General features: G+C 40.3%; 1 protein-coding gene across 3 annotated transcripts in view; it reads left to right on the top strand.

Annotated features, from left to right (window-relative positions):
* Positions 1–24899, top strand: part of LOC107093738 (partitioning defective 3 homolog B-like) — a 172336-nt gene extending 147437 nt beyond the window's left edge. For all 3 annotated transcript variants that reach the window (XM_015388979.1, XM_015388980.1, XM_015388981.1), the window contains 2 exons: positions 11474–11550; positions 23919–24899. In XM_015388979.1, the coding sequence (XP_015244465.1) occupies positions 11474–11550; positions 23919–24315 (474 nt within the window). In that variant the 3' untranslated portion in view covers positions 24316–24899. The remainder of the gene's footprint in view (positions 1–11473; positions 11551–23918) is intronic.
* Positions 24900–25571: the final 672 nt, after the last annotated feature.

The raw sequence follows: 25571 nt of genomic DNA on the forward strand, positions 1-25571 counted from the left end.
AGTGAAATTTTGACCAAGAAGTTCTACTTTGGTCTCATCTGACCACATGACTTTCTCCCATGACTCCTCTGGATCATCCAAATGGTCACTGGCAAACTTAATACAACTATCACGTGTTGGTGTATTAATTACAAACAGTTACCATGGAAACGGTGGTCCCAGCTCATTTCAGATCATTGACCAGCTCCTCCCGTGTAGTTCTGGTCTGATTTCTCACTTTTCTTAGGATCATTGAGATCTCACGGGATGAGATCTTGCATGGAGCCCCAGTCTGAGGGAGATTGACAGTCATTCTTAGCTTCTTCTATTTTCTAATGATTTCTCCAACAGTGGAACTTTTTTTTACCAAGCTGCTTGGCAATTTCCCCATAGCCCTTTCCAGCCATGTGGAGGTCTACAATTTTGTCTCTGGTGTCTTTGTACACCACTTTGGTCTTTGCCATGTTATTGGTTGGATTCTTACTGAATGTATAAATGGAGCAGAGGTGGTAATTTTGAAGGCAGACTAACCGGTCTTTGAGAGTAAGTGTACTAGCTGATAAACAGGTGTCCAAAAACTTAGTTGCAGCTGTATAATATGTATCATATGTATAAAAAAAATCATATTGTGATATTAGATTATATCTCTCACAGTGGACATGCACCTACGATGACGATGTCAGACCCCTCCATGAATTCTAATTGGGGGAGGACTTACAAAATAGCACGGTGTTCAAATACCTATTTCCTCACTATAATCAAATCTATGCGCTGATTCAAATCCTAGAAATCAAAGCAATGGTGTTGTTATTGTTACTGCTTCCACTTATCTCCCTCCCCAGTCTCTGTGGGAGTGAGGCTTGAACTCCGAACCTCTGGAACCCAAGCGCAATGTCCTAACCAATAGGCCACCACTCTCTTTTAATAGAGACATTTATTTTTGGAAAATTAATATGTCTGTGTAAATTTAGATGCTTGTATCAAATTAATAAATCAAATCTTTATCCTAAATAAATAGTATTTTTCTTTAAATTATCGATAACACCTTGCTTTTACATATATTTTGTTTTTGGCCATGTGCTTAAGACCTCATAATTTTTATTTTTAAATCTTTCTACATTACTAATCTAATTCATAGTTGCTACAAGAAAGTATAATGATTTAGGTTTTTAAATGGATCTGCACCTGACTATCCTTTTGTGCTTTGGCCTCTGGGGTTAGGTGGTCTTGACTACATCATGGATTTCTTGGTCTACAAGCCTGGAGGAGCTACAGCTCGACTGCAGTCCTTATGCCATAACTATAGATGAATGTTGGAAAGTCGATGGATTTATCAGAAAACGTTGCTTTTAGGCTCAACCTCAATATTGGAAATATTGATCCATTTTCTACACAATCCTATAAAAACCTTGATGACACCAAGGTATTTAAACTCCTCCACAGTTTAAAAAGCTTGACATCCAACCCAGAAATGGTGACCCATCTTCAGTTTGAGAACTTTTTTTGTCATCATCCTGCTCTTTTTTTTGGAGCCTCATTGTTTTTTAATAGAAAGTTTTCTCAAGTATTTCTTTCAGTCCTGTTAGACAAAGAGCAGCATGAACATTTTATCCCAGCTTTACGTTCCTCCAAAACTATTAGGATTTTTCCTACACACAGACCTCACCTTCCTTCTTCTCCGCTGTTTGCAAAGTCACAATGAGGGATTCCGACCACGGACTCCTCCTCTCTGTCCTTGCCTCTCCAGCTCAGCCCAGAGGCTTTGTATTCTCCTCCCTTGTTTTAAGTCCCTTCATTCTGATGCTGTGCAACACCCCCTTGGTTTTTTTTCCCCTTCACTTTTCTCCATCTGGGCCGACACAGGCCTTTAGGGACTTATTTGGTGTCTGTCTTTATTCCCACAGCTTGTCTCTGGCCTACAGGCAAACCAGAGAGTGTGATCTTTCTGCAGATTGGTAAAAATCTCCCTGAATCACCTCCTTACTAATACTTGCTCTCTCATATTTTTTACCTCGTTCTGCTAAAGATGAATTAACAAGAGGTTTCAAGAATGTTTTCTGAAGTTCATCCTTATGCAAAGAAAAATAATCTCTTTAAATTTGTGGTTAATATTTAAAAATACTTCTCTTAACTCCTGTTTGACCATCTGTGAACTTGATTCTCATATCAGAAAAGCCAAATGTTGCCTTTATTTCCTCAAACTGACTTTTAAATCAGATGGATGGAACGATAAACGAGCTTCTTCGCCACAAAGAGGTGGAAAGCGATTGTTAGACAAATCTGGGATTTTCTCAGCTGGCTTTGCTTCATAAAGAAAAGCGCTGCCAGCGGTAAGCTTTGAGGTAAAGAAACCTCGCGGGCCGAAAGGCTACAGGGCTGGCAAACATCTGCAAGTAGTGCATCCTGCAAAAGGAAGACCCATTGTTTCAAGTTAAGATGCAAGAAAGGGATGTAGTGAGCTGTCCTTGTGAGCTGTCCTTGTGGTAGAGATTGAACTCTGTAGTCAATTATGTGAGAAAATGTTAGTTTTTATTCAGAAAAACATGACAGATTTTAAAACACGCTTGCAGTTGAACAACCAAGCTAAGCTGGAGGTTTTATGTAACAGAACAAAGTTTTCCATCATTGTAAAGTAAAGGGAAACCTGGTTTTCTTTTAGTAGTTTTGTGTAAGCGTTATTAAAGATGGTGGACTTTCTGCAATCCTTTTCTGATGTTTTTCCTTCAACATAAAATACAAATATAAGACACCAACTAACAAGGGACAATGTAAAAAAAGCTTTGCAGCTTCTAATACTTCTGCAACGCAACCCCCAGAAAAAAGGGAATAAAAGACTTATATTTGGAAGATTTTCACTCTGCTACTAAAGTTAGACTTCCATCTAAGTATCTGCAGGTCAAACATATCAAACTAAAACTATTCTGGGAGCTTGAGGCAGGTTCAGCCGAAGAGCACATCGCTGCTGGTGCTGATGACCCTCACATCTTTAAATCTGTGCCTAGAAACAGGAGACAAACGCTCGTTTAGCGTTATGATGCCCTCTCAGAGCAAAAAGTTGACAGCTCTGGAGGGCAAGAATTTTTTCCAACAGCATGCTGGAGTTTGATATCAAGAGCAGGAATAAAATGGAACTCCTTCGGTCTCTCTCAACAGAAAAAGCACCTACTAGGGCTTGAACAAGAAGGGAAGCGTGGAACCGGCTGTGCGCATGTAGCTACATGCTGTCACCGGCGTTTCGGGATGTTATTACAGCAAACAGTGGGGAGGCAAACAGACCCACAGAGGAAGACAGGGACAGGGAGACAAACTCCGCAAATAAACAGCACCCCATGGCCACTGCCATGGCCACACACTCACATGCATGCAGATTCACGAGACCCTCTGGAATGACCGAGGGTTGTGTCATGAGCTGCAAACAATCGGAGGTGTTTTATCAGCCCAGGGCTGAGGCTGAATAGTGAGATGAATAGTTCAGTTAGAGGATGTTTTGCAAGCGGTTGATTAAACAAATCAAATGTTCTCTTTGGCTGCCCACCCACTCTTTTTCCCTGTTTATGTTTGTCCACTCTCAACCAATGTGATCGTCTGTTTCCAAAGAAAAAAATCCAAAACATTTTCCTTCAATGACTTTACTGAAGATTTAGACCCTATTTTGGACTTTATTTAAACATTTAGACACAAAAGGAGAGTTTATGAAGCCAGTAACATTGTGTTTCACCATTTAAGCATCTGCACAGAGAGAATAAACTCCAATGCCGTCATGGACACACATCTAGCCACATTCTGATCGTATAAATGTGAAACTCTTTTCTGAGGTCAGTAGTTTAGACCTAAACCAACACTAACAATGAGGACAATTACCAGCAGATTGGCCCATTACCAAAATAGACTGCATTCCCCTCAGAGTGTGTGTAACCCTTGTTCCCCTCCTGTGTGTGGATACTCCTATTTTTTTTATGTGTGTGTGTGTGTGTGTGAGGGGGTGTGTGTGTGTTTGTTTACCATCTGCTGCTAACGAGCTCGGAGTGAGCTGGGTCCAGGTGTGGGAGTGTTTAGTGTACACTCGAGGGCAAGCAAAGCCTCCTGTTTGAAATACACACTTGCAGTCTCCTAATTCGAGATAATCTTGTATGCCATCAGGCTAGACTTTACTAAGATGAGAATGACTTTTTGACCTTTTTTGAGGGAAAACGTGGTTATTAGTTGGTTTCTGTGGCAACGGGCGGCTTTAGAAGAAAACATGTTGAGATCACAGCTTTTTAGGTTTTAGGAAAAACAAATTAGATTTTATTTTTGAAGGAATGCAGGTTCCTCCATAAGGACCAGCGTCCTCGGTCCTTCTTTTATACAATGTGAAAACCCTTTCTGTGTTAATCTAGGTGCTTTTTCCATAGTTATCTCACTGAAAACACCAACAGTGGCTTACTTTTAGGGTTCTTCTAGTGTATTTTGACAAAAGCACCTGAGTCCAGAGAAACCCTAGGATAATTTAGCTTTTCTGGGACATCTTGAAGAGTTTGTGTCAAAATGATTTTTTTTTTAAACTACTGAAGTGATTTGGGGTATCTTTCTTTCTGTGTTTTCCTAGTTATAGCTTTCAGTGATAATTTGTAAAATTACAAACAGTAAATTGAAATTCAATGTTGTGTGCAAAAGTACTAAAGAACAATTGCATGTTTTATTTACTTTAATCTTAAAAAGGTTCCCCTAAATTAATCATATATTTGAAAGATGGCAATTTTTTTGTATATTAAAGGGTTGACCTCGTATAAGACCCCGTTTCTCAATCTGTCAATATGTTTTATGACAGTTGATTAAAAGCTTCATTAAACTTTTATGTACATGATGTAATTATATTAATTTATATTAACTCCAATGATTGACTTTTTTTTGCTGCTCACTTTTGACTGACTTAAGTCCCTGTTAAAAACAGAAAAAAAAGAAAAATAATGTTAAACCTGTTAAAACAAAAATAAACTTGCTTAACTTGCAGTTTTACCAGATAGAGTTGAGGGTTTCCAGCCTAAACATTTGTTAAAAACCACCACATCACACAAAAAAATGCCCAATTAATATATTTTTACGTTTACTGTGTGAGCATGAACACGCTTCAGTACAACTTAGTTCAACACTACTTGTCAAAATGCTACAATCCAATAAAAACTGGCCAGAGTTGTTCAACATAAACAACTCTGACCGATTCATCATAGCGATGTCAGATCCAGTGAGTGTCATGTGACACATCACATACCTGTACTAACACGTTTGCAGATGGATTTATAACCATGTAGATTACTCCTCTTTTTATATTTAGAAGGCAAACTACGTTCAGTGTGAACACACAGATATGCTAAACTTATCTTTACATAACTGAAATAATACAAATTTTTTATGGTTTATTTTAAATTCTTACCTTTAATGCTTCTTAGATTGTTGGCTGGAACATTGACCATGTTAACGCTGAAGTTTTATTCCGGAGAACTATGATACAATCCATTGTTATTTGCAATTAGTACATGGTTGAATGAAAGGACGGAATGGTGCTGATGTCCATCCATTCCTTGTTAGTCCACTTCACTCATCCATCAAACCTGACAGAGGCGACAGGCCCATGCAATATCTGGAGTCGTCTTTAAGCAGAGCAAAAAAAAAAAAAAACTGGTTTCCTCCAACAACCCCTGGTTGATTCTTGATTGATTGACTTAATTGATCTCACAGTGGAGAATAGTCAAAGTAGAAGAAGGTAGTAAAAGGTGCATGGGGTATATACAGTATGTACAGTGCCTCCACATATGACAGTTTAGTTTTTGTTTTTTATAGTAGGATTATTATATAGGATTATTCCAAGCAGAACGCATCGATTGTCAGTGCTAGGTTTATCACACCAGATCCACCGGCTGCTAAAACTAGCATGAATTGTGGAGCCACTACACTAGCTCTCTGTTGTAAACATCCTTGCGAATGATATTAGCCAATCAGTGATGGAGAAAGGTCACGGAGGCTTTGCTATGAGCCAGTAATGATGAATGATTGGTGGACATGTGTTTTAAAAAGTTAACTCAAAAACTACCGATCTGACTCCAAACCAGACCAACCCTCAAAATCAATATGAAAACGGCCCAACTGGGCAGTGAAGCGTCCAATCTGGCAACACTGATGGTTTGTCTCAGAGTCAATGAATTAAACATGGAAGAAAATATCTTAAAATATGCTGCTCCTGTTTGTTTAAAGAGTTTAGCAAAAGACTTTTGGTATTTGGGGAATGTTTTGGTCGAATTTAATGGAAGATTGATTGATTGATTCAAAAGATCAGGATTTTAGTTTTAGTCTAATTATTTCTTAAATTTGAAAATGAAAGATGAATAATTCATAAATCCACATAAGAAGAACACACAGTTTTTGTCTGTCATGCTAAGATTAAGTTAAAATGCTACAAGCATGTCACAAAGTGCTGTTTGTCTGCTTTTCAAACAGTGGCGGTAGTATTTAGCATAACTGCAGCTCAGAAGTTCCTGTGTTATTTCCCCCCTGTGCACATGCCAAATGTTTACAACTGCTGTCAGTTTTGCCATCTGCGCCAGTTTACTGCTGCTCGCCTTGGTTCATTCAATCTCACATGATGGTGGAGGACCTGCAAGTTCTCCTACCAGCAATCGTTTTAGAGGGGGGCGGATTGGTATCGGATGGCTTGCGCCTCATGGTGCCAGTCGGATGCGTGGCATGTCTGCTGAGGTTGCCAACAGGAGGTGGGCATGGGGAGAGCCAGGCGGAGGCTCCACACTGAGAAACATGCTTAATTAGCATCCAAGATGGATGAAGCGAACAGAGAGAGGATGGATGGATGGCAGCACAGGAGGCTAATTATGTCATTTGAACAGAAACGATAGAGTTAAGCACCTTAGTGTTTCATTCAGAGGGAAAAAGGCTCTGCTCAGAGTTTGAGTCAAAGCATTTTGGACTTTCATTCACAGCTCATTGTATATACCAGCATTGCGAATTTACAGTAGAGCCAAAAGGGCTCTAAGAAAATCATTTCCTGAGCCCTGGCAATATTTTTTTGATGAATACGGCAGCTGTGCCGCCAAAAGCTTGGAAGCCTTAGCACGTGTCATCTGGCCCTGTCAGGGCCGAGCTTTTTTCTAATTTAAAATAAAAAAAGGAAAAGTGACATTCTGCTCATTCACACTAGCACTCATGCCAAGCATTCTGTCAGAGAGCTGGCAGCTGGTGAATTGCGGCACATCCAATGACTCGACACAATCACACACTCGAGAGGAGAGAGATCGCTCTCCAGTTTTGAGCTTAGTTTCTTTCACATGATAAGAAGCTATTAAAATCTGCTGATTGTGAAAAATTCCTGCAGACAGATGTGATGAACTGAGAGCGTTTTACCATATGATGCTGATGAGAAATAGGAAATTCTCCATCATTTGTGCGCTCTCGCTCTGTTAACCTCCATCTGCAGAAGACATTAACTTTTCCCCTACTAAACCAACATATGATGTCATGAGGTTGGGGACGTGAACTCACTTTCCGCGTGAAACCACCATCACCACCAACCCCCTGTCACTTGTTAACCTTTCTGGAGCCGTGGCGGCGATCCCTGACCATCTCCACAGACCTTTTTTTTTTAATCCAGCTGGGATGAATTTCACCTCCCTGTTTTACCAGTTGCCATGGCATTGAGGAGCAGGCTCTTTAAGTTCACCACAGCAGCATTTTCAAGGCACAAGATTTGCCACAGAAGCTGACTAATTTAGGGGAAATGGGCTTCTGCTTGAAAACCATTTGTATGACCAACATCCATAATTTCTCTGTGTGTGTGCGAGTGTGAACCCCAATGAGGAGATCATCCAGACCTATGGCTGCAGGCTAATATGCTAATCCAATCAATGGACAAAGAATTTCAATCATTCTATCTAAACCTACATTTCCTCCTGTCCTCATCACTCTCCTGGTAGAGGCTCTTACTCCGCGACATGATGCGTAGAAGATTTATTGCTCTGCAATCATGCAATATATAAAGAAACATAAAAAGGTCTTCCACCTGAGGCCCTTGCCTCTGGCTGGGAGTAATGCCCCCTTTATGCATCTGTTTGCATAATGGCCCCCATGTCGCTCGCACAGCCTCCCATCCAAAGAGAGGAGTGTTCACCTACTAACATCATGTTAATGCTACACACAAACATGCATGCAGAGGCTGGTCCGTGAAGAGCGCAGCAGCTCTGATGTGCTCCTACTTCCTGGCTCATTCAGACATTAGAGCTGCCTGCATTACAAAGACACGCTAATGATATTTGCTAATGTGGCAGTGCTGCACTGACATGCACAATGAGTTGAAATGATATCGTCTGGTCTTTTATGGTCTCATTTGGTCTTAATGTAGTGTGTGTGTGCGTATTTTAGACGTTAACATCATCATCAGCCCAACGTTGGCCGTTTCTAAGCATATGTGTTTTGATTCAATTAGTAAATCTGAGCTGGTAGGAATAAATCTCTCCTTATGAGTTTCAAGGATATGACTCATTCTTGTGTATTTCACATTTTATCGCAGTGGTTTTGGTATTCATTGCATTTATGATGAGTGACTGGGTAGAGATTTTGCCAGAATAAGGCACCACAATATTTCCAATCAAAGTCTGTCTCGAACAGCACAATTTAGCTGCTGTGTCATCACATTCATGACTAATAAGCAGAATGTCGCCCTTCTAAGAGCAATCTATTAGGTGCAGCTCTTATTTTGAAAGAAGAAAAAGGACAACTCAAATCAACTTGTTTGATGGATAGACTTTGACTTCTAAGCCAAATCAGTTTGAAACACTTAAAGAAAGGACTAACAGAACAAAAAACGAAGTAGTTTTTAGCTTTCGCCATGTTCATGTAGACATTTTTAGAAAAAATAAACCTTGATAGACAAGTTAAGAGCACCAATAAGAAATGTTAACTTTATTTTGCAAGTAGGGGTTCATGATATTCCCAAACTTTCCTCACCATGCCTCCTCCTCCACATGTATGAAGGGCAGTTAGTCTGACCCAACAGCTTATTGACATGCATAGCTCTTCATCTATATACCCTACCCTATGCATTGCCTCCTAGCAGTCTTTTTCAGCTGCAGTAATACTGATTGCTACAGAATATAATGTGCAGCTGAGTCCAACTGATATAAATGTACTATCTACTTCAGAAAATAACTCATTCTTTATATTATTTTATTGTTTTAAGATGTTTGGATTGCAGTTTGGCATGTCTTTAAAATAATTTGAAACTAGATTATTATTAACTATGTGTCTTTTAATGAAAGCAGGTACATTTTTTGTTCAAATACCTGGTTAAACTTAAGTTAAATTCTTCAGCCCACTCTATTTCAAAGATAATTTTTGAGTTTTCCCTGAATATGTAGATTTCATGTATAAGGGGCCATAATAATAATTCAACTGTTGAATTAATCATCCAAACTGGTTTGATTTCAAAACATTTGTGATTGAGCAACCAAAACAGTGAAAAACAATCCTATGCCATTAGTTGCAGTGTTTGTGAAAGTGGGGGCCACTTTATCCCTAAAATCACAGTCTGACTTATTGCTACCAATTTATTACAGTTGTATAAATTACACCGTGGTTCCAGTTCCTGGATTTGGCTGCCAGCCTGCTGGTTAGAAAATTAAAAGTTTTTCATGACTTCAGTTGCTGCAAATCTGTATATTTATATACTTAGTGGTTCAGAGAGACTGAATCTTTGGGTTTCTTCAACTGTAAACAATAAACATTAATATTACCTCAAATAAAAACTTAAAAACGAACAATTTTAGCACACAATAACAATTTGTATATATATCAACTGTTGACATTCAATCATGTCTAGTGTTTATATATATATATATATATATATATATATATTTGTATCCACTTTAACTTTCTTTGTCAGGTTTGATGATGACCTTTAAAAAGTAGAATAATCATAACATTAAAGTTAATCTATGTAGTAATTCCTATTACATTTTATACTTTGGCGATTTTCTCAGCATATGAACTAACAGGTTCAAAATATTTAGGAACAACTGCCCTTTGTTAACAATATGGGGTCACTAAAACAAATCTGTCAGGTTTGCTCTGTTATTATGGGATGCTACATTGAGTTTAATGGTAAACATGATTGAGTTTAGAGAGCTTGGGCCAGACCCCAACATCCACTCGTGCTTTTGGGACCATTAGGGGCCAGAATTTGATTCAGACGCTGATGGATACAAAGTGGAGGTCAATGAGCAATACAATGACATCTGCCCTCTGAGGCTGGTCAAACACCAGATGTGCCTCTACGGCGTAAAGCCATCTGCAGTGGGTTCCCAGTGCATGCTGGGAGACCCTCAAGGTCAGGTGCTCAAGGTTGAGGCTGTAAATTATTTACACTCCCTTTAAGATATTTTTTATTTTATTCAGAATATTAGATCTAAGTAACAGTCATCTTCTAAATAAAAACAGTTTGAACAAGAAACTACATATTAAAGCGTTTAATATGTTCTAGACAGTAAATAAAGTGTTTTCTATTTGTTTTAACTGGTATTTCAGGACAAATAACCTTTAAGGCTGAGTGGCCCTTCTTACTATCACCCTAATCTTCAGCTTCTTTTAAAGACTTTGTTATAGAGGTTCTCAGAGTTGAGATGAAGAATCTATTAATGTCTTTAGATTCTCCTCAGATATTAAAACTTCGTTAAAAGCCTTTTACTTAGATCTCCATTAATGCCGTAAATGTTTAGGGATATAAAATGTCAACTAAAAAAGGCAAAAGTAAGGTATTACTAAATACATTTGTTGTTGTTGTGGTTTGCTTTAACAATATAACCCCTTTATCTCTGTATAGATAAACTATTTTGGTTTAAGAAGCCCCTTTTTCTGCTTTATGTGTCCGGAGCTTAACATTTTAAAGTATGTTTTCCTTTCCACTGTCGCCTCTTGCATGCTTATGCCAAGAAATTTAATCACTTGCAGCAGTCAACTTCCTCCAGAACTGTCCAGCTAGTGGAACCGAACAATTGTCTGATAGCCATTATGGAAATGGGATGTTTAAATGGATTGAACCTGCCAGTACGACTTTTCTCTGTAAAATCTGCATCTGCTGATTTTTGTCGTACTTTGAGTCGACATTGTTTGAAAAACTGCATTTAGTACCTGCATGACGCCTCTTAGATGTTTTTTTTTTTTTTTTATGGCTTTTGATTATCTCACTTCTCTTTATTCCCACAATGCTGGAGGCTATCCATGCAGGCATGCACCTCCACATACTTGATATGAATGAAATCACTGGACTACTGAAACATGAGTGAGGTTAAACATGCAGCCTAAGGACATCAGCTGTTTGACTCCAGTAATACATGTTTTATTTACTCTCTTCCTAAATGACTTCCAGAGAGGCAGTTTTAAGTTCAGGGCCTTTTTTGATTGTGAGGTGTCATAACATGTAATCTTACATATCCTGTTCTCTGTTTTCTCTCAGATGGCGCCCAGAGCAGCCGAATCCAGGCCGAGGCACCGCTATGAAGACCTGGACCTGGATTACAGTCAGCAACCCAGGTGACATCACCGTGTTTATTTTTTCTTCCCGCATGTTGGATGCCACTTCCTCCCTTTGTGTCCCACCCCCCAACCCCTTCACACACACAGACACAAGTAGTGTAGACTAATCCTCTTTGGAGCTTATAATTAAATCTGGAGTGTTTGCCTTGGGAGTGTCTACTCATCCCAGGAAAAGGACTGATCAGCTCTCCAGAGAGCAGGACGCAGGATGAAGGATATAGCCCTTTAATAGGACTATACATTCGCTTTGTTTATTTAACAGTCATCTTGTCAAAATGAAAATGCATCTGTCCAACATCAACAACCAATATTCATGTAAGTGTGTGTAGATGCTCATGCTGAGCGAGCGGCACCGTCACGGCTGGACTGGAGCGGCGTGGCGCGAGAGGAGGAGACTGAGGGGAAAAGAGAGCAGTTATTTCATGGGTTATTGGTCCTCCTGATATGACAGGCACTGGAGAGCACAGACATCAGCCCTGGTCTGGGGGAAACCAAGAATGTAGGAAGGAAACATTTAGTCCTTAATATGGGGATTTAATTCAACTTTAACCCCTCTAAACAAACAAAGACTCTATTTAGGACTGCAATTTAAGAAACTAATAGCTTTTATGGTCAGATTTTCTTTCCAAACCACAAACTATTGTTGTATTCTTAAACTTTTTCTCAGACAATTTGTAGCTCTTTATTGTGTACATGGAAAATCGCACTGAGTTTATTTCTCTATTGTTTTTTGTAATTATTTCCACATCATTAAAAAGTCATCACTGGCTCAATTAGTAATGGAAACACTACATTAGAAATCTCCAGTGTCATCTCTAGAATATTATTAATAATGGCAGCCAATGAGTTGTTTGCTGACATTATTAGATTTACAGATAACGCTGATATTTGTTAAGTCCTCTGTCTAATTAGCATGCTTCCACACATCTTGTTTCCAATGTTTCTATGAAGATGAATTACAACTCCAGCGTTTCCCACTTTCAGGAGCATAACACGAACTGAAAGAGGATTGGATACAAATGTATTCTGGGAAAGCGTTTTCTTTTTTTTCATAGTGAAAAGGGAAAAAACACTGGAGAAAAAGGGAGCAGACGCAGCAGAGAATCGAATGCATTTTTCAAAGTGGGCCTGAACTTTGTGCGAAATCCCCGCGGGGGCCGCCATTATTGAAAGCCATTTCCTCTCAAAATGAGTGCGGCTCCACCATTGGCCTGGCTCTCATTAGCATACATTTGGCCTGCCTTTGTGTGGAGCCGGCTGGGGCTGCAGCTGGAGGGTTGGGAGCGAAGGAGGTGAGAGTGTGTGGCTGTGTGTGCGCAGTTATAGCAGGAGATGAAGCAAAGCATCTCACAGATGGGAGCGTAGAGCAGGAATGAGGTATGAGTCAGGAGGATGGCTGCTCAGACAGAATCCTATAAAATCACTTTAAAAATAGTTTTTTTCGTTTATTATTTCAATATCTGTAACAGCATAATAACATACTGACCTAACATGACATATATTTCCAGTTATTTGTGAAATAATTATATATCCATGACTTCATTCAGTAATAATCAAGCAAAATAATAGATGATGGGGCATCACATCACTGCAATAACAGAGTGTAGAAGCATGTGGTTTATGGTTGAGGTTCTTTCCAAGCTTTAGACCTTCAGTACGTTTGTTTTTCTCTCAACCAAAAAACAGACCTGCAGGTTACAGCATGTCCTCAATCTATTTTACTCGTCTGGAAAATCTTTCTCATCACAATGTGGCGGCCCAAAGTGCAGATGCAATAAATCAGCTTCCGTCTGGCTGTTCCCACGTCTCAAATTAAGAAACTCGGAGTAGTTTATTCCAGAGTAGGGAGGTGTGATGGAAAGAAACCTCAGACTTCAGCCTTTAAACTGGCTCCTTGGGGCTACTGCACAGCGCGGCAGCCGGTAAGTGAAGCTCAAGGCTTGGAAAGAGGATTTGGAAAGAAAAGCTGGAAGTGGTAACATGGAGAGGTTTGCCCCAGGGAGGGGGGAGAGTACTACTTTGGCTCTTACCTCACTCTCCACCGGCCATTAACGCGGGGGTGTAGCTCAGCCTCCGGATAGGCACTATGCCTTGGGACGCACACAGAAAACACAAGGCCATATGGAGAATATTAGCATCATTATGGATTCAAAGAGGCAGGTCATGGGCGCGGTGACCCAATCCTTCGGCATCCAATCAGAACAACCTCCTGACCCCACTCCCCTAAGGTGATTGGATTTGAGGGGGGCAGGCTGGCACCAAGTTGCCGGTCATGCCTGATTATTGGCTGATTCATGTGGAATTTCAGATCTGTGATCTTCAGAGCACATCCTTGTCAAATGCTCAAAACTTGCATCAACAGGTTGGAGATGTGAGCCCAGTCAATCATTCTGAGGAAGCTGCCATTAAGACCTCTTTGTTCCACCTTATAAAAACCAGGAGCCACTTCCTGATTGTCGGCAGCATGCCGAGTAGCATGAAGTATGTGTAGAAGTGTCCCTTAAGGGCTCTAATCTGACCTTCCTGAGCAGCTCAAAAACATTCTTGGCTTTCTCCAGCACATGATGGAAATCAGCAGATTTCTGCATATCCTAGAAACTCACCAAACAGATGCTGCCGCTGTCTGTTGTTGAATAGAAAAAAAAGCGGCGTGTTTCTGGTCGTATTGCATTTATTAATTCCACCAGAAAAAAAGTAATATTCTGATATAAGCTAGATGGCATCGTGGAGTTTTAATATCATGAGATGTCATTCCATAAAGTTCCAGAAATGCTTCCATTACGTCTCCTCCAGTCTAACTTTCTGAGTGTCAGTCTGCTCAGCACAGGTATTCAGCCGCATTTATTGCAGAAATCTGTTATCATTTTCCTTCTGTAATATTGTTTGGAGCTCTCTGTGAATTCATAAGCTTTTCTCAGGGTCAGCAGAGAAATCATATCGTCGGCGCTCTCATCCCGCCCTTATTAAAGTCCTGCGACTCACAGCTTCATTGTTTCCCAACCCTGCTGCTGTCCAGCTGGCCAATGACTCACTCTAAACTCATCCAACTCAGTTAAAGTTATTATTTCAGCAAGATATTCAATTTCTCATGAGTTGGGGCTGCATCATATTGAAGGAGTTGTTTTCTTTCTTTTCGTTTTAATACCTCAGAATGCCAGATAAGTGGTTTAAAAGTTTAAACAAATATAAATGAGCAGCTGAGGAATTCGTGAGGTGATGTGATTTCCTACCAGGTCTCCTGACCCTTCACTGTTTTGGTGGCCCTTTATGAAACTGTGGGCAGGAGCAGCAATGTTTGCAGAGCTAACACACTTTGTGCTCAAACACAGAAGAATGTAATAGAATAAGCAGAAGGAAATGAAAGGTCTTAAAGCGGCTCTGTCACATGCAAGGCTGAGGCAGCGGCAGCTCTACCTGTTTACATTAACTGGGCTTTCTCTGTTTTTCACTGATTCCATCAATCCCTCTGTCTGCATTTCTCTGTCACTTCTGTTTATATTTCCCGTAGTCTCTTCTTCACCACCCGTCTCCCCGTCTGTCTCCTCCGGTCTGTGTATGGGAAAATGAAATCAGCGTATTATAAATAAAACAAAAGAGAGACACTTTGAGGGCTGGGCCCTCCCTCTGAGCCCAGTTAGAAATACAAAAGCTGTCATGTAAGAATCTACATCACATTCAGTCCACAAATAGAGAAGGATTCATGTATTCTCTGGCACGAGATGGAAAGCAGCAGCTCTGCTCGGACTCGGATCATCTAAAATGGAATATGGATTTTAAAGGTGAAACATTTCCCATCTGTTTCCACAATAAGCGTTTTTTAATTGGTGCATTAATTCAGATATTCACGTCAACAATGCAAAGAAACAGTATTAGTTTGTCTCATTACAAACAAACTTTAACATATTTTGCTGTTTTGCTAAATAGATGGTTGATTTACCAACATGAATGCAGGAGTTTTTAGAGTCTAACCAGAACACATCTGCCGTCCTCCCATTAAACAACAACATGTCTTCATTTTGGCTCGATTCTGTTACACTCTGTATAATGACCCCCCATCCCCATTAAACGCTTTGAGGATTGTGGTTATAACCTGAGAAAGAGGAATGAAAACTTTTCCAATGCGCTCTTGTTTAAACGACTTCCCATCTGTTTCTATCATCAGCTCCTACTCAGCTGTTCCCCCCCTGCTGGCTCATCTTTATTACATGAGAACAAACCTGCTTGAAGATTATTCTTATTTTTTACTCATTAAATATATTCACACCAGTAGATTGTAACTAGATTTTGTTGGTGGAAAAGCATAATTTAAACACAGAGCATCATCAGAGATCCAGTTCTCCCTGGTGGCTTCCATATCTTCTCATTTTCCAAACCAGAGCCCCCGCTGTTAGCTGCCTCTGCTACTGTACACACACCCGTCACTGCTTGGTATATAATAGCACTCAGTGTAAACACAGACCCATTTAGATGAGGAACGTACTCCAAGGTGAGAGCCAATTTCCAGCTCTGCTGTTGACTTAGGCTGGTTTGATTATCAGAGCTGTCTTGATGGCCGAGGCCACGGCGGCTAATGGTTTCCTCCATAGCGGAGCAGAGAACTCAATGCTACAGGAGACTTATTAAACGCATCAAACACTAATGAGTATTGCCAACTGTCCGAAACATTTCCACAATAATCGAGGTGCATTCCCCTCAGATAAAAGGCTTGCCGCAACTTATTCAGAAACTATGTAGAGTTTATGCAACAGCACAGGAAAACTGTTGTGTTTCTGCAAACTGAGGCAGCATTTACCCAGAAAAGCTGAAATGTGAAATGCATATGAATGAATCTGTGTGGGAGTAGGTGGTAGTGAGGTGCAGCAGCTGCTACTTTTTTATTTTGCTGAGCAGTTGGTTTGTTTTGCATGCAGTGGGCGTAAGGTGAGCACATAATTGGCAGATGTACTCACATGTGCATCTGTATGTTTTTGCAATCAGAACGTAATGAATTCAATGATGAGATTCTATTTAATTGGCTTCAATGCTATATCTGTATGTTTTTAGGGCAAGCATGCAGAAAAATCTGTCAGCTTACTTTTAAAATAACGTGAAATGTTAGAGATATGGTGGATGCTGCTAAAACACAGAAGAAAATACGCTCTTTGATTACAGTTAAAGTATGTCAATCTTTTTTTTTTTTTCTTTTTAAATTTGATTGGAAAAAACAGGGTCCTATTTGTAGGGCCCTATAAAATGTGTTTTATTTCTTCCCAAATTCAGTTTTTTCCGTTTTAATTTTTGAAAATTCCGTTTTTTCCATTTTAATTTTTGCAAATTCAGTTTTTTTTACCCTTTACTGTTATTTCAGTCGTAAAAAGAATGTGCTTTTAATGTTAATGATTAAAATGTACACAAATAAAATAAAAATGACCTTAAATTTATTGAGGTAAAAAAAAAAATTAAAATTAAGAACTTTCCCGCAAGAAGCAAAAAAAAAACGCCCCCCAAAGAAAAAAAAAAAAAAAAAAAAAAAATAAAGGGTAAGAAACAAAGGGTAAAAAAAAAAAGGGCTCCATTAGCTTTTTCAAGTAAAAAAATAAAAGAGGACCTCTCAATTGCAGTATTAAGTATTTCATAACAAATCATATTTTCCATACAGTATATTAAAGTGCATAAAAACAAGGCAAGTATGTAAGCAAGTGTTTCTCAACTTTTTCGCCGAAAGCGGAGCTGTGGAGAGCCGCTTCGACATTTTTTCAATGTTTTGATAGGGGAGGGTGAGCGGAAATGACGGAGCGGTGTGCATTTCCCCCCGACGTACGTTCTTCTCCCACACAAAAGCAGAATTTCATGTCAAATGTAGAAATTCCGCGTTAATTTGCCAATTCCGCGATTCCGTGATCGCGGAAATTATAGGGCCCTATATTTGTTGAAAAGACATACTTATATTATTATTGCACATAGGTACAAATATTAAAAAAAGCACCCTCTATAAGTCAGTGTATTTTATTTTCAACATGATTTTGTGAAAAACGGTAAAGAAAGTAAAGAAAACAAAGAATGTTTAATAAAATAAATCTATTCTATCGTGCGGGATCTGTTACCTAAACATTAAACAGGATATAGTTTTAGTGATACATTTCAGTATATATAGGTGTAAATATTAAACCCACGTATTAGCTGTGTAGTTTGTTAGGCTATCTGCTAATGTAGCCAGCCTGTGGCTTCCATTCAGTGTGAACTAACAGCTGGGGGAGGGGTAGCATTAACCTTTTCCAAAAACTGTTTGGTATTTTACTTGGATAAAAAAAAAAGTTTGCTGCAAATTGGCTTTTACTTTCTTTTCTGGTTATTATTTATCCAGGATTCTGTTTTTATCCAGAGCATGCAGCAGCTAGAATTTAAGCTCTAACTTGCATGTCAGTTGTTTATGGGTTGTTCCTGAGCCCATTCATTGATTTCCTCCACACCATCAGCTTTGCTTTTTAATTCATGGCTGCCTAAGGGAGATCAAAGATCACTAACATTCAATATTGGTTTTTCAGCCCTGGTTCTGCAATTAATTTCATTATGTTGTAATAAAGTCTGACTGTATAAATACATTTATGGATGGGGAGGGCATCAAACATAGTCAGATTGAGTCCTCCAAGATGTCAAAAAACATCCATCTAATTTGTGTGCATCTGTGGTGGTTTTCCAGCTGTTGTGCGTAAAGCTTGTGAGGACTGGTGGCTATTTGTGCGATCACGATGGTGGGAGTGTGGCCCTAATGAGGAGCAGGGGGTTGTTTGGGTGTGGGGTTTCTAATTTCCCCCTTCCGTTTCCTGGGGCAGGTGCAGGATAACCACCATACGCACAGATTCCTCACTGTCACAGGGCGGAAACAGGCCACAAACTGAAACACATAAGAGCACACACTTTGCTGTCTGTGTGTAATCGTATATCTCCCAACACGTTCCCACATGCATGGCCCTGGATGGAATATTGAGTCTATCAGGCGCTCTCTGAGGGTGGTTTATGGTGATGATGTTCTCAGAGTGCGAGTCAGATGTATCAAACGGCGTGTCATTACAGCTTTCCACTGGAGTGGGTCCCCGTGGTTCACATCACACCTTGCACTGTTGCTCCATATAGGCCTCAGAGGGACAGACGGGGGAGTCTCATCAGTCTCACTGCCTGTCTCCTGCTACATGTAGCCATCGGCTTCCTCCCCCTTTCTGCATCACATTTATCTGCCATGTTTGGCACCTGATGGATGCAAGATTCCTCTAAAACCGTTAATCACAAAATATGCTCTTGTGATTTTATAGCATAAGTCGCACAAAGCAAGTTAAGGATATTCAAGTTTTCAAACTTACAAATAAAAACTGCAAACTTTGAAATTTATTTGCCTTTCCCAAACGTTCTCCTTTTCTAAAAGTTGAGTAAAGCCACATGGGAGCGATGAACAATCGTTTGGCTTCACCGTCCATATCTCATAGTGGAAATTTTCCTCTTCTTCATATGTTACAGATTATGCTCCAAATTAAGCTGTCAAGGATCTCTTAAAGGGAACAAACCACTGCTACAGTAGGTTAGCAGGAGCATTACAAGCATTGTACTGCTAATAATTCACAGCTTTTCTCCAACATTTATGGAAAAATTGCTAAAAGAAAAAAAAACACACAAAAAAAGATCTCAGGCAAACCAGGTTTTTTTTTAGTCTAAAAATCTACAGGATAGACACCAACTGGCCACTTTATTAGACACAGGGTCCCGAATCCTCTTTTGAGTAGAATATTGTACATTTTACCAAGTAATAGTTCTATTTTGTGTTAATTCAGAGTAAATCATGAAGTCAGAGCTTTAGCATCTCAATTATGCTAATGCATTATGTACATTTCTGTCAATTATAAATTGAAAGAAGGACAAGAAAGCCTTAAAAACATCTGTAGACTCTCACAGTAACCAGAGCACAGCTTACCTTTGCCCCAGCAAACTGTTATTAGAGCTGCTACAGCCGACCTGTGATGTGAAACCAGTCTGCCCAGTCTTCTCTAACCTCCCATATCAACAAGGCGTTCTTATCAATCCCACTACAGCTAATTTCTCTGTTTTCTGTTAAGCTGAGAGATCGATGTGTGGGAAAATCCCGGTAGATCCATAGACTGTTTGGCACCAGAAACCAAACGTTTTTTTTTTTTCTCTTTTAGCATGACATCTACGATTTATAAATTAGGTTAGGCAGTTAGAACTAGTGTTCTTAATATATTTGAGGGTGATGGTGCATCACTAATTGATTGTAAAAATGTACTTTAATGATTTAGAGGACTGATTGTCTTATGTCACAAGAAGCTGTCGCTTTAAAATTGTCTTCAGTTTTAGAAAAACACCCTTTTCATTCACTCATGGAAAATTCTTTACTTACCTCTTTTTTTGGCTATTTTTGGTTTATAAATCATCCGAAAAAAAGAAGCCTGCCGACATTCGACCTGTAATCAGGAAGATCGGTCACTAAGGTAGAAGAGAAGGCACTTTTTTGGAATGACTATGACCTGGATGACTGAAAATCTTCACCAAGAGAAGGTGCTGATGAGGATCAGTGAACTTTAGAGCCATGCAGCCCAACATGGGAGGGTCAGAGGTCATCATGAGCTCCGACACCTTTAATCAGCCTGGTTTAGTGCTCAGTCACCCAGAAAACGCGACAAAGGAAGAATTAATTTAGCTACCCGCTGAAGCTCTGTTTCAGATGTAGGAGCACTATTTTCTCCGCAAGTCTCACATTTATGTTGCTGACACTGTTGTTATGGAAGAATCTGCTCCCTACCGAGATGTTTTGTTTGTCATGTGGCTGCTTCGCCCCGAATATCACCCTCCCTGCATCACAGAAGATGAGAAAGGAAGAAAATGATGAGATGCTAAAAAGACGGAAGCGTTAAAGGGAAGCCACGAAAGAACGAGCAGATATTAAAGAGAGATGCTGCAGAGAAGATGGAGAAACAAATGGAGCATAAAGGGGAGAGAGAAACACATGTGTGCTAATGGGAACTAAAGAGTGAGGTGAAATGAAGGGACTGAAGAGAGATGAAGGATCCTGGGGTTTTGGGGTGGCCGTGAAAGGAGCTGAGGACCCAGGTGTTCCCCTTCCTGAAGCCTGCTGTACCTCCTTCCCTCTTTGTGCCTCTCCTGGTGGCCTTCACCATTTAATCTGGATTAATGAGTAGCTTGACCTTCGCCTCTTTCTCTCTCGCTCTTTCCACTTCTGCTCCCTCTGCTTCATTTCAGAGCTATCCAAGGAGCGATTTATCATCCACATCTGTTTCCGTTCCGTCATATCTTCATTTCAAATTAAAACTTTTTCTACTTTGGGTTTTATTCTTTATTTCAACACCCGGGTACTGCATGTGTGCCTGCTGACAGACAGAGCAGTGCTGTTAACCATTGGGACCACCTGTGAGTCGCGTCCAGCCTCTCTCCGTATGGGTGGCCAGGTCTCTGCTGACACACTACACAGACATGCAGGAGTACACGTCGCCTCGCCCCAAGAATATCCTCTGGGGAGAGTCTTGTCAGGCACGAATGCAGACACACGCTCCTAACCGATATGTGTGCAGCCTAAACTGTGGTGAGTGACTCATTCTAATTGGCCAGTCAACAGGTGCTGAGCTCGACTCCAGGGACCGGACGGAGGAGACGTAGGGATACAATTACAGAACAAGGGGAGAAGCTAAGCTCAAGGCTTCTGTATAATAACTACAGTAGGAGCCATTGTTAAAGGCAGAGTACACAACTAAATCTGAAGGGTTTCCTGTTTGCACGGCTGATATAAACCTAAGATTTTATCTGGATATCATTTGGCATTTGGTAAAAAGATGTTATTTTTTTTTATTTAAGCCAACACATTGATATAATAGTAGTAAAATGTGAAATTATTGCGTTTAGTCGGGTTTGGAAACCTACTGTAGAAACTATCTTGACGATGCTCTCATTGAACCAATATTGCGGGAAATTTGTCAAGAACTTTCTTCTAAAGCTGAAGCTCATTAAGGTTTGTTTGTAGTCTTGATCATTTCTCTACAGAGTTGAACGTGCTGCAAGAAAACTAAATTGTTTTAGAATATGCTTCTAAAAGACTGAAAGGGGTTCAAAGTTGCTCCATAGTCTGGAGACACTCTGTCTGTCGGCTGGCCTTGGAACGCCTCAGGCTTCCCCCAGAGCTGGAGGAGGAGAGGGAATTCTGGGAGTCTCTGCTGAGACTGCTGCCCAAGAAATGCTGTCCCAGATAAAGCAAAAGATGATGAGTACTGAAAGATATTTCTATAATACATTTCAGAGACTGGCCTGTTCTTTTGAGATAGAAATAAAAGCCAATTGCTTGTTAGAAGAGAGATCACCTGGTCCCCTGGAGGCAGATTTGTGCATTCAGGGATGTAAACGTACTCCATGAGACTTTATTGAAGTTCAGAAAACTTGTGTTAACTTCTACATAATTGCTTTTATGTTTGCTACAGGTTAACAACATATATTTATGGACAACAATCTCTGAGGTTAATGGAAGATGTTTTCTAAAGGATAGTGTATTACATGAGCAGAAGCCGTGTTGATGAAAACATCGGGTTGAAGTCAGAGGAGAAAGGAGACTAACAGGAGCTCATGTAAACTTAGTAAAACCAGGGAAGGCAGAAAATCATCTCTGTACTGACAACACATTAAAGGAAAGGGTTGAACTCTTCTCTCAGTTAAAACAAGGATTGCAAAACTGAACATAGCAGAGAATCAGAGACTAATCATCCCCTGTCTCATTCTCTGCTACCCTTTTTGTTTACTGTTACTCAGACCTGTTTACTGCAGATCAACGGTTACCTGAAACCGTTCCCATATTTACTACCTGCTTGCTTCTGATTCCGGCTTTCTGATTCCCACTTATAACCAGATGTGTGGCTAGTCACAACACATATTAATAAATATCTACATAAGCACTGCTTTAGAAAGCTAGCATTAGATAGGGTTAGCTTTCCATCACATGCCTGCCATGCAGTATCAACTGATACTCCTCCACTTATCTATTGATCTTTGCCTCCCCGCCTTCTCTGGCTCTACAAATCACATCAATCTGGGCCCATGGGGCTTCCTTACTACATAGTACTCAATTATAAAGTCAAAATAAATCAAAGTGTGTTAAATTGCCTGAACAGAATAGATCAGGCACTAATGGTAGAGCAGAATCTTTCAGCTACAGAATTTGGCATCAGTCTTGGACCATCCTGCCGTGCGTTAACGGCCAGACCGGTGGTGGTGATGTAACGCTGTGGATATTATCTTGGCTCACTTTGGTTCCTGGTTACGATTAAGCCTCATTTAAAACAAGTAGGAGGTGTTTTAATCATATCTGATGCCCCATCTAATTTCCTAACAGTTGGCTTTTTTTTTCAATTACAATTCCAATTTACAATTCCAGCCAAACGCTGATGTGAACTTTAAGAACCTCCCCCAAAAATGAGGGAGAGATAGTAGAGTTTAGTGTCTCACTGGCTACAAAAATAACAGAGAAAATTTAATTCTACAATCCCTGCTTTTCACGTTAGAAGGTCCAGGTTATCATGGTGGGTCTCACTTGGAGCAGAGGAAAGCATTAAGTTATTCAGATGGATTTTTTTCATTAAGGTTTTCTAGTTTCCAGCCAACAAACACCACAACAATCTCTGGCAGCATCAGAAACACATGGATCCAAATGGCTTTTAAAGCCTGCAGCTACTCTACATGAAAAACTTTAAGCTTCACTTTATAAGAGGACGTGTTTATCACTCAGCCGTGGAAAGTTAGCATAAGATGGAAAACATTTGAGCCAGAATGAAAGGTGAGATACCTTTCCTCTTCCTCTCCTGCTTCTCTCCTCCTCTCCCAGCCCAGCCTGGAAGCCCCCCGTGTCGCCTTACCCAGGGGTTTAGCCCCTAATCACCCACAGCTAGTGGGCAGGGAACTGGAGCTTCCAGCTGGCTGCTTGTTACTGCAAACCCCTGGGACACACACATTCCTCCACACACACACTGCCTCATATATGCTTACCAAGGAATTTGCTGTTATCTCTTGGCATCTCTCCATCCACGTCCCCCTGACAACTCGATCCTGCCAAGGCCAAAGCCTCCCTACATAAACTGAATAACAGGAGGAAGCAGACTCAAGGAGAGCTGTCCTCCACTCCAAACCAGTTCAAACTAGTACCAGTAATGGTCATCAGGAGTTTCTGTGCAGGTGATCCTCAATAATCTCGATTGAAAAGTTAATTCATGTTTATAAACAAAGTTTCACTTAATTCTGGTGTTAGCTTAAAGCTAGTGACGCATTATTAACTTCTAATAAATTGCCACTGTGTTAAATGGATACACGCCACTTTTGTCTTTCAGGAGAGATCCGTATGATTATCCCACCCACTCCAGGCCAGTTCTCAGGGAGCCGGTCCCCTACTCCAGCCACCACCAGGACCCTCCGGTTTCTGGCCGTTTGCCACTCCCTCAGGCGTCCAACCAATCCCAGCAGCAACCCACTAATCAGCGCTACTATCCCTCGGCGCAGCAACACCGTGCAGCCATGAGACAGGATGTCCCACCCTCTCCCACCGCAGGCCACAGAGGCCGGCAGTACTACGAGCCAACAGCGGGGAGAGGAGAAGGCTACCGGCAGGCTAGCCCAGACAGGTACCCTACGGCAAAGGATCGCTACGCCGGCGCCGATGGCTACCGTTACGGAGAAGAAAGACAGCCTGAGCCCAGGCGGAAGGACCCCATGATAGGTGCCGTGTAAGATGAAGTCAAAAGTGACTGGTTTTTGCAAAGAGATATATTTAAATGTACATAAATCTAAACGCATATATGTTTATATTGTTTTGGTGGAGATATAATAATAATATTCCAGTATTGCTTAGATTTATGAGACCAATTTTATAATAAAGATTGAAATGAGTTTAAATCGCACAACATTTTCCAGTGAATTTGGAGCCAAATAGATGTATATGAAGTATACTCCAGCACTGAAAGCACTATATTTTGTCCAGCCGGATCAAAGTGAAGGTAATGCAGAGAGATCACCTTAAACCGGCCTGATTATACAGCAGAAAAACAGGAAGCCGACAAACAGGAACAGGAAGTAACCCCTCCCCTTTTTTTGTCTTTTAGTCCTTGATATTTTGCCACTTTAACTTCCTTTACTTCCTGGTAACCTGCTGTTTTGTTTTTTTCTTTTGTCTTTTTTGCCTTTGATTATGTGGATGTGGCTCAGTCATGTACTGTTTGTTGAAATGAATTTAATTGTGATATTTTGGTGGTTTTTGTAATAAAGTAAATAAATCTTATAAGCGACGTCACCAGTAATGAATTCAGCTTAATCTTTTCCTCTTAACCATATCTAACCTGAAACTAGTTTCACTGATAAATGTGACATAATTTGATACGTTTCTTTTCTACAAAAGATTTGCAATAAACATTTTTGAGCTTCTCATCCTCTTTTCATTCTCTTCCCGTTTCATCAGGATATGAATATTTGAAACATGATGTCAAACTGCGCCATGAGTCATCACTTTTTTTAAAAATTCATTACAACGTTAAGCTGAATTTTCTGTGAGCTCAATCTCCAGATAAATGTAGCCCGTGAGATGACTGATAAGAGTAGCCGGCCTCCTGATAATGACTGAATCGTCTCCAACAATTAGAGGCAGGGAAATCTCCACTAGAAAAATGATTAATACCCAATTTGCTCTCGGTAAGTAAAGATGGCCGTGATTGGTGAAATTAGACTTGATATGGCGGTATAATTGTGTGTGGAGAGGGCTTTTTCTGTCTGTTAATGTTTAATTAGCAGCAGCGCCAGAGGGGGGGAGGCATATGCCGAGGGGTCGGTCTCTGCGTCGGTTTGACCTTCCTCCATCAAACTAAGAGGCGAACTTTAAATCAGCTACATTATTTAGGACTAAACTGCCTGCCTCATCCACCAATAAACAAATACTTATTGTTACAGAGCTCTGTTTGTATCTAGCCATTGGAAACAATGATACAATGCTTTTC

Source organism: Cyprinodon variegatus, unplaced genomic scaffold, assembly GCF_000732505.1.
Source record: "Cyprinodon variegatus isolate N-32 unplaced genomic scaffold, C_variegatus-1.0 Scaffold443, whole genome shotgun sequence".
In the NCBI taxonomy this organism is placed as follows: Eukaryota; Metazoa; Chordata; class Actinopteri; order Cyprinodontiformes; family Cyprinodontidae; genus Cyprinodon; species Cyprinodon variegatus.